This window comes from Pavona decussata, unplaced genomic scaffold (genome assembly GCF_977016875.1).
Source record: "Pavona decussata unplaced genomic scaffold, jaPavDecu1.1 SCAFFOLD_125, whole genome shotgun sequence".
NCBI lineage: Eukaryota > Metazoa > Cnidaria > Anthozoa > Scleractinia > Agariciidae > Pavona > Pavona decussata.
The window spans coordinates 220,268-230,000 of NW_028145539.1; the positions used below are offsets into that span (position 1 = coordinate 220,268).

Consider the following 9,733-nt stretch of genomic DNA (forward strand, 5'->3'; position numbering starts at 1 on the left):
GCATAAGACACGACATCACCGGTTTCTGTTGGAGACTGACAGACATTTGGACGAAGCAATAGCAACTTGCTCGGGGTCAAGGGTTCGAGGTCCTGCGGGTCACTAGACGGTGGCGTGAGAGGGTGATCGTTAAGGATCTTCTCAACTTCTGCCATGAAAGTAAGGAGAGTCTCATCATCGACCAGTTGAACGCCTAAGAGTGAGCGGAAAATCTTGCGTATGGAACAGATTATTCTTTCTCAGACTCCGCCAGCATGACTTGCTAACGGTGGATTGAAGTGCCAAGTAACGCCTCGTCTTCTAAGACAATTGTCGATTCGGTCGATGTTCCATTTCTCCAAGGCGGTCTTAATTTCTACTTCTGCTCCTCTGAAGTTGGTTCCATTGTCACTAAAGACTTCAACTGGTGAACCGCGTCCGCTGACGAATTTAGAGAACGCTTGTATAAAGGAATCGCTGGTAAGGTCGTGCGCAATCTCGATATGTACTGCTGGGACAGCTAAACACGTGAACAGACACCCATATCTCTTCACATGACTTCGTTTTAACTTGACAAGAATTGGGCCGAAGTAATCCACTCCCACTGAAGAGAACGGAGGCGACTGTGGGGTAACCCTTGCTCTGGGAAGAGGTGCCATTACTTGCTGACATGGAGCGGCATTCCATTGACGACACTTCAAACATTTCCCAACAACACGACGAACAGCAGAATGTCCCTGAAGGATCCAAAATTTTCGTCTAATGCTGGAGAGGACTTGGTTTGCACCCACATGGCCTTCTGCTTCGTGATACTCTTTAACAATTAGGTCGGTGACGTAATTCTTGCCGGGCAGAATCATTGGGTGTTTGGCGTCGAAACTAATAGGTGCCCTTTCAAGACGTCCTCCGACGCATATGATACCATTATGGATGAACGGACTCAGCTTACGTAGAGGACTGAGGTAACCCACGCATGCGAATCTCTTTCTGGATGGACGTGAGAGGCTTGAATCTAGAGAACTTGCTGAACGCTCCTTGGACAGAATTTCTAACTCTTTCGGGAAAGATTGGGCTTGTCGCACGGGAGATTTCTCCAACCGTCAAATTGCCCACTCGTGGTGCTTTCTTGGACACACGTGACTGAAGGTATTCTCGGAAACGTAACAACCAGGCGAAGGATGCATGAAGCTTGTTAAAGGAGGAGTGTGTCCGAAGTAGGCGCTCGAGGATGGCTTCTCTTAACACTAAGTGGATTTGTGGCTTTTTCCTTTTCAATTCTGGATCCTCTTCACAACAATCAAGTATCTGGAAAGGGGATTGTGGCCATTCACTCTCATGTCTGCGGAGGAAGGCTGGACCATTAAGCCAACTTTCAAACTTCTCTGTCTCTAGAATTGACAAACCACATGAAGCCTAGTCTGCAGGATTGTACTGTGAGTCCACGTACCGCCACTGACATGGTGAGGACGCATCGTGAATTATCGACAATCTGTTAGCCACAAACGTCTGGAACCTCCTTGCCTCGTTACGGATGTACTGAAGGACTATAGTAGAGTCTGTCCAGAACACAGTTTTGTGAACTTGAAGGTCAAGCTCGTCTTCGAGGAACTTATGCAATTTCACAGCTACGGTTGCAGCGGTCAGCTCCATTCGAGGAATTGTGATAGTTTTCAAGGGTGCTACCCGTGCCTTTCCAAGGAGTAATCCACTGTGAACATGACCTGAAACATCTACAAGCCGGATATACGATGCTGCACCGTATCCTTTCTCCGATGCATCGCTGAAGTGGTGCAGTTGAACATTAGGGAGGTTGCCAAACCCTCGAGGCTTCATACAACATGGCCAGCTAACAAGCTTCAGTTTTGGAAGATTATCAACCCCACCATGCCACTCCGTTAGCTTCTCATCAGGAATTTGATCGTCCCAGCCGAAGTCTTGCTTGCACAGTTCTTGAAGGATCATCTTGGCCGGCAATACAAGAGGGGCTGCGAATCCTAGCGGATCGTACACACCAGAAACCAAGGACAATATCCCCCTTCTAGTATCAGCAACTTCTTTCTCGGAGACACGGAAGCTTAATGTGTCCTTCTCGACATTCCACTGGGTTCCCAAGGCTCGATCAATAGGCAAATCTTCAAAATCTAGAGTCATCACAGACGGTGCCCGCTCTGAAGCCGGTATAAACTCAAGAACTTCTCGGCAATTGCTTATCCACTTTGTAAGATGAAACCCGCCTTAAGAAAGCAGGTCCGTCAATTGGCGCACCAATCTTTTCGCATCAGGAACTGGGACCACCGACTTCAAGCAACCATCGACGTAGAAGCTGCGATAAACTGTGTCAACGGTCTGGACGTCAAATTCACTTTGATTATCATGTGCCGTTTTCCTGAGGGCGAAACTGGCACAACATGGTGATGATTTGGCGCCAAATAGATGTACTAACATCTGATGATCAACAAGGTTGTTTGAAGGATTGCCATCTTCCCACCAAAGAAACCGCAGGGCATGACAGTTGTCCGGTGCCACAAGTACCTGGTGGAACATCCGCTGTATGTCCGACATTAGTGCCATGGGTTCTTGCCGGAATCTGAGTAGAACACCTGTGAGATTATTCGTAAGATCCGGACCTTGGAGGAGTTGATCGCACAATGATGTGTTTCTGGCCAAAATTCTTTTGCAAGATATCTTTCGCTTCGTGGTATCCTTGCCCCGGAGGCAAATAACACAGTTCTCGATGGCATCTTTTGCGACACCTGAGCAAAACTGGACTGGTAGGACAGTCTTTCATCGTCCGCATTAACTCTACGTTCCACATTGATTTCAAAGCTCTTTATAAAGCGAGGATACTTCCCAGGATCGCCATCAAATGAGATAACTTCTCTTTTCGGCATTTCGAGCCTTTCGAGGCCAGAGGACAAGTAGCGGACTGTTTTTTCCTGCTGTTGGCTCAAAAGGCGCTGAAGGTCTGAGGGTTCAATAACTGCTTCGTTTTTCTTATGATCTCTGGAGTCTTTATTTGGTACGACTGCTGGTAGCTCGCGTGACTTAGCTAGAAAACCAGACGAGAGTTCATGAGCTTGTCCAGGATCCCTTTCACAAGACTGAAGATATTTTCCAATGGCTTCATCAGGCGTCTGTTTTGGCAATTGATTAAAGGACTCAAATACGCGCTCGGAATCGCTGCAAAAATCCACCTCGATCTGTGCCTGGTCAGCCTCAAATCTGGCCTTAAACAGCTCCTTTTCCTTGTCTAGATGCTGCCTCTCGTGCTCTAACTGTTGCAGACGATTTAGGAGCCTTAGTTCCTCTTCAACTTTCTTCACTTGAAGTCTGGCCTTCGCAAGCTTTACCTTGGACGACTGCGAAGCTTTGCTAACTCTCGAGCTACCTCGTGAATGGCCGGTGAAAGAACGGGTAAGCCAAACTGAATCGTTATCTGGAAACATATCATGCGGAATATCGCGTGAACTCTGTGGTGCTGCATCTCGAGGGATCTCGAGAGAAGGGCGTGGGATACCCTCGCGTGGGTATCCCTCGCGAGGACTCTCGCACGAAGAAGGGTGTGGCTGATTTCCCACGAACACACTGTCACGAGGAACCACGCGTGGGCCCTCACGCGGAGCGGGATCCAATTCGGGACGTGAAGTTGCCGATTCGCACGACTTACTAAACCACCGAGCAAATTCCTGGTCAAAAAGGCCTTTCGTTTCTATTTCACGCATATGATCTTGCAACGCCCGTTCGTGCTCGTCTGAAACTGTCAATAACTGTAACAAATCTTTTGCCTTCGCGTTATACCTCATAAATAAACCGTCCAGCGTACATTTCTTGTCTAAAACTTCCACAAGACTTCCACTATTCGAAAACAACCACTCCAATTCTTTGTATGACCTTGTTAAGTGACATCTGTAGGCTGATAACGATCGTCTAAGTTGATTAATCTGACCCTCATCCAACAACGCGCAACTCGACGTTCGCTGCGTAAATCCTGACCCGCCTTCTGCCATAATGGAACTTGATTCAGCAAGGAAGGGAAACTCCGCTAATAATCCGTCGTATCGATAAGAACCATGTAGCCGCTGCTAATCACTCAGCTCTCTACTTTATCACTTTATTTGATATCTTCGCCATTGCAAACTCATCCCGACGGTAAACAAATTCGTACCAGAACGGTTCTTGAAATACAAAGATTAAATGAAAGATGTTAAAAATAATACTACAAGTAAACGACATGGAATAAACAACTGAGAAACAATAGAAAGCGAACGACTAACACAAGAACGTACCTTATCGGTGATTCTACAGAAAATAAACCAAGACGGGTAGAACGGCGAGACACAACTATACAATACTGAAAATGATGCGCACACTGAAAACTTATGCAAAGAAAACTGGCTTAAAAAGGGTAAAAAGGAGTGACAGAAAGGCTATTTACATACATAATGATCTATAAAGGTGTGGGGGCGAAAGGTATGAAAGATGTAGCACACACAAATAAAACAAAAGTAGGTGAAAATTAGCTGCGCAGAAAAAGCTATAACTCGCTGTAACAACTAGTCTTGGTTTCCGGTTACCAGATGACGCTTGATTGCTCAATTTTTGCCCAATCCGATGAATGATTTTAATTTCTTTACTCTAAACTGTTTCATCGAGGTTGTTTGCCATCGCTTTGATAAATTTCTCTTCGAGATTTTCATCCTCCACCTCATCCAGGCCAAGAATCCACACATTATTTTTCCGAGAATATTGCTTGTTCTTTACTGCATATTCCCAAGTGCAGTCGATGTCTTGATTAAGGACGTATTCCACATGGTTAATACTCTCACTGACGTCTGTCAGTTCCTTTTTGTTTCTTTGGATGTTCTGAAACTTGGCTTCCAGCTCTGCTATCTTCATTTCAATCTTGGATTCCAAGCGACTTGCCAGAAGGTGGAGTTTCAATCTTCCACTCAAGCTGCCAGCATGCATTTTATAGCACTAAATGTCATGGCTTACTGAGTCAAAAGCCTTACAGCAAACTAGGTGAATGCTACAGAGAATGAATACCAAACCTGGAGGGGGTGGGTGTCAGTAAGGCCAGCTAGATATAATGACTTTGTAAGTTTTTCTTTTTTTTTTTCGGGTATTTTTTTTATCTTTGTTTTGTTTTTTGTAAAAGGGAAGATGTCACGATAGGGGTTCAATTCCATGTATTTCAAGGGATTAATTGCGTAACAACCAGATGCATGCAAGATATCGGTTTGTTCAATTGTACAGCTTCGGACCAGAATGAATGTGGGGAATAAAATGATAATATTAGGATAAACTGTTGTTGGATCAAGAAAACTCAGCCAACGAAACAAGCATGACCAGTCTACAGTATAAAGAAAGACTTTCATAAAGCAGACATTAAGAAATCCCTTTCAAAGTAAGTTGTCAACTTGCTGTTTTTTATTCACAAAAAGCCAAAAAACATTGTGCCATGGATTATGGCATTCATCCTTCTTCACGTTCGGGTGATGTGATTAAATTTACTAACAAGCTAAAAAACTCTTTTTTTCGAACGGGTAGCACTGAGTGCATTTGTATGTGAAGCACTGGCAGTAAATGTAAACATCGATAGAGCTAGAAACATTCTTCGCTGCTTTGCTTCAAACAAATTTTAGACATGGTTTTCTTTCACTCGGACATCGAAGGGCCATTGCATCCCACAGCATGCTTGCGTGTTTGTGAGCAAATTTGTTGAGTATGTTTGCTTTCCCTGAAATGAAAGTTGGTTGAAGTTGTTCTGGTTTCCTGGCACATGACATAGATCTGCCCATGATAAGACGCAGTATTTTGATACAGGTAATATACTCTCATCACTGTAGAAATGCAATGTTTCTATCACAGTTTTTCATTAGAGCTCACTTTGTCTTACGATAAAGCATGAATCTGTTCTGTTTTTTCAAAGCCATTGACAATGAGAAATTTATCAGAAGTGTTAAAACGGGAATTCGCTAATGTATGAAACTGCTGTCGGCTATTCCCCTGGCATGAGCACTGGAAAATCAAGTAATGTTCAGTTCTAAAATGTGACGAGAAAAATATTATACAGGTTTCAGCGCTTGTTGTGAGTAAATTGTGTCACAAAGTTTCATGGCAAGTTTGATAACAATTTGGTTCGCTGGAAACTAGAAGCTGCTGCCTTTGAAGGAACCTTTTATGGTTTCCAAAATAGTAGCTTTGAAATTAATGTGCCTGATATCCGTACACTTCTTCGGGAACTTTTTTACTTGCAATTTAAAGTTAATAGTTGTGTTGTGTCTTCCAGATCAAGGTTTACATGTAAGTAAGGCTGACGACTTTATTGCTGTACTGCTGCATCAAAAGTCGCAACTCTTTAACAAAGGAGAACCAATTCAACTGATTCTCCCTAAGCATAAGCAATAAATGGTTTGGAGCAAATTTGCGAGGTTGTTTATTCGGTAACAGTGAAGAACAGTTCACCTCCACCGACTGTCAGTGGGACTGTCACCTCTGCCTTTAGCTCTGCAATCGTCTTCTTGGCCTGCACCAGTTTGGTGTAGAGGACCTTGATGGCCTCTGACCTCGTCCGGACAAGGTTTGCCAGCTCGACTATTCGACTATTCCAACTCCTTCTCTTGATATTCGTGCTGCTTCTGTTGATTTTGCAATGCCAAACAACACGTTCGTGCTCCCCTGAGCAAGTTGTTGTATAACCTGCGGAGCTCCTTGTAGCTTGGTGTGTCAGACAAGGACTGTTCGGAGGAGGACTGAGAGGAGGACTGTACAGCCCTTTTCTTCTTCTTCTGAGGAGGTCGTTCAGTACAGGAACACTGGCGGTTATCACCCCTACACACACCACACTTGTTGGTACAATGAAAAATTGAATGCGGACTCCCCGAGATGATACACTTGAGAATGCGCTGAGACATTTTGATTTTCTAATTGTGTAATGATACCTTTGATTGAATCTGCAGCTGTTATACTCTCCTTTGGGTCAAATTAACAACACGCATGATTGGTTGCATTATGCTTTTGTTTATTGGTCAAATTAAATAACATTATAGTAATTAATAACATTTGCATATGAGTACTTTACTAGTACAATAAGCAATTTGTCATTGGGTAGTTTCGATGCAACCGATGTTATAAAGGGTTAAACGTAGAACTAGATAAACTCATTTCATCATGAATATTATCAAGTTACTTAACTTGATCCAGAGTTACCATACCATTTTTACGTTCCTGGTCAATCATGGCATGCTCACAGCTAGGCATAAATGTCAATGCAGTCAAGACATGGTTATAAGAGAGAAAGCCAATTCAGAAGACGGGTATTACTGGGAATGTCCAGTTCGTCACTGTAGAAAACAGCGATTAATCCGTACTGGTTCCATTTTGGAAGATTCCAAGGTATCACTTGCAAAATGGCTAAACATCATCTTCCTGTGGTCGATTGAAGAGTCCAACAAGAAAGTATCCTTGCTGTCAGGGGTGTCACTCCGTAAAGTTGTTACAATACTCCCGAGACTCATCAATGCAGGATTACATTAAAAGAAAACATGTACGTATTACATTACATTACATTACCACTTAATTCCCTCATGTCGTTATATGTTCTTCCAAGGGACACACCTCCAACAGGTTTCTGTTCTCCATGAACAGTGGCAAATTGTAAATCTTCCTATTGAATGAATCAACAGTCATTGGCGATAAATTAGGACATTTAAATGGTAGTCATTTTATCTATGTGCAACCATATGTTGTGCCATACTTTTTTTGGAAAATTGCAATTTAACTTTAAAAGTATAACTTATCTACGTGTTAATTTTTTTTATAAATTGTACCATCATACATGTATGGCTTATCAAAATAAATAATACAACAAACAAAGGCATTCTACTATGGGATGATTTGATCTCAAACTTGCTTGCAGTTTATATACTTATTCAATTATTAGTTTGAGAAAGTACTAAAATATATCGGGAAGATTCCCATGGCGAGGCTGAGTTTTAACATACCTGAATGGTCATTTCATCAAAAATCAAACCATCCCAAAGATCCCCTTCTCTCAAATTTGGTCCCTTTGCCTTGTCTCGGCACCAAATGATCACTTGCAAGTTCCATCCAGATGTTTTTGGGACACTGTTTTTGTAATACCTATGATGGAAAATATGGAAGGATTACACTAAACATATTTATAACAGCCCAATTTCAACATATTAAAATTCAGCCTGAGCCCGTTTAAACTCTAAAGTGATGTTATTGTTTTAGTCTGAATTGTAATATATAGAAATTGGGCTACTGATCAGTCGCATTATTGCATCATTATCCATTTAAATAACTTATTTAATCACTGAAAAATTGCAATATTTTAGAAAGTATATAGATCAGTAAATGTCAGTATGTGTATGCTTGATTTACGCCACTCCCTAGGGTCCGGCTTTGACCTCCCCAAGAAAGGGAGGGGATAAGCACAGGCTCATTTCTTGAACAACAGCTGACAATTGAGCCTATAGTATTTGCAGGTCTTTAAAAACGAAAGTGCTGTTAGGACACAAATTGACGTTCTGTTTTCTTTTAATTTGATGTTTTCTTTTAATTCTGTTGAGTGTGGATAATCCTTCAGTCTTATTATGAATGAATGAATGTTAAACTCACAAAGTTCTAGCCATTTAAATTATGATATAGGTTGATGCATAACCCGATCAGACGTTTGCTTAACAATATAAGAAATTCCTTAGTTTTGTCAAAGGCTTGAGGTCACATCGAATAAACATCCAGACACATTCGAATTATTCTGAGAAATATGATAATTTCTGCCATAATTTATTGTATTAGTAGTCCTAAATTAAAGGTATGAGCTTAAATAAAAAAAAATTATTATAGACAGTATGTTTAAGGAAATCACAAGTGTAACCTGAATATTGTAAACACAATCTAATTTGACCAATTATGTTAATAATTGAATGAGGACATTCACCTTTAGGGACCGGTCATTATTTATGTAGGGGGGGGGAGGGGGGCAGGAGAGGGAAAAATATTTTGATAGATGAAAATTTTTGTCAGGTCCTCCCTCCTCAGGTCTAAAAAAATGGCAAGTAATCCCCCTCTTAATTCAATATTTCATTGATGACCCCCCTAATTTTTTCACTTACAATGTTATTTCCGTACTTTTACGTATATGTTGCATCATATAGATATGACTAGCCAATGCCAAAAAATGCCCCTTGCAAATGTCTGGTTTAAGCAAAGACGAAAATGCCTTGTAAATCATTGAAATATCATTGCTTATCCTATCAGATACATGTAGCCTAAAAAGTCACAAAATCAGCGTATCGTGCAGACCAGTGTCCAGTTTTCTTTTCACTTCTTATTTCCAGCAATAGGACAAATTATGGACAAGCTTGAAAAGTACCATAGTTGTTGGAAAAGTAATGGTTCTATAAAGTAGTTTTTTGTTGCAGTACATGCAGTATAGAAAAAATATTTGCAATCAAGGTGCCACTTTTCAGATGTTGGACACCAAATATTAAACCTTGGAAGATAAATATTTTTTCCAATACATTCAACTCTCTTGTAAGTGACCACCCTTGGGGCACATCAAAGTGGTCGCTTACGGGAAAGATGAACTAAATAAGCCTAATACTGGATGGATGGATTGATTAATTAATTACATAAAAATATTACCTTAGCAGCTAAAATTAGGAAAATAGAAACTAATTTATTTGATTTTTTCACATCTATTCATTCCTCTTATGAAACTTTG

The 9,733-nt window shown here is 41.4% G+C and overlaps 2 protein-coding genes and 1 long non-coding RNA gene across 3 annotated transcripts; all 3 read right to left on the bottom strand.

The window, feature by feature from the left end:
- Positions 1-239: 239 nt before the first annotated feature.
- Positions 240-839, bottom strand: LOC146469244 (uncharacterized). Its single transcript, XM_085123574.1, has one exon. The coding sequence runs from the start codon at positions 837-839 to the stop codon at positions 240-242; it is 600 nt and encodes a 199-aa protein (XP_084979700.1).
- A 553-nt stretch (positions 840-1,392) lies between these two features.
- LOC146469245 (uncharacterized) lies at positions 1,393-2,130 on the bottom strand. The gene has a single exon (XM_085123576.1). It carries the CDS (start codon positions 2,128-2,130, stop codon positions 1,393-1,395), a length of 738 nt encoding a protein of 245 aa, XP_084979702.1.
- A 5,418-nt stretch (positions 2,131-7,548) lies between these two features.
- LOC146469246 (uncharacterized) lies at positions 7,549-8,983 on the bottom strand. Its single transcript, XR_014867255.1, has 4 exons — positions 8,876-8,983; positions 8,669-8,783; positions 7,986-8,124; positions 7,549-7,648 (listed from the first exon to the last, which is right to left on the bottom strand). It is a non-coding gene; the product is annotated as an uncharacterized LOC146469246 (long non-coding RNA).
- Positions 8,984-9,733: the final 750 nt, after the last annotated feature.

What these genes read in the sequence shown, in the direction of transcription:
- LOC146469244 (XM_085123574.1), bottom strand. Translation starts at nt 839, where the DNA reads ATGATTCTGCCCGGCAAGAATTACGTCACCGACCTAATTGTTAAAGAG.
- LOC146469245 (XM_085123576.1), bottom strand. Translation starts at nt 2,130, where the DNA reads ATGACTCTAGATTTTGAAGATTTGCCTATTGATCGAGCCTTGGGAACC.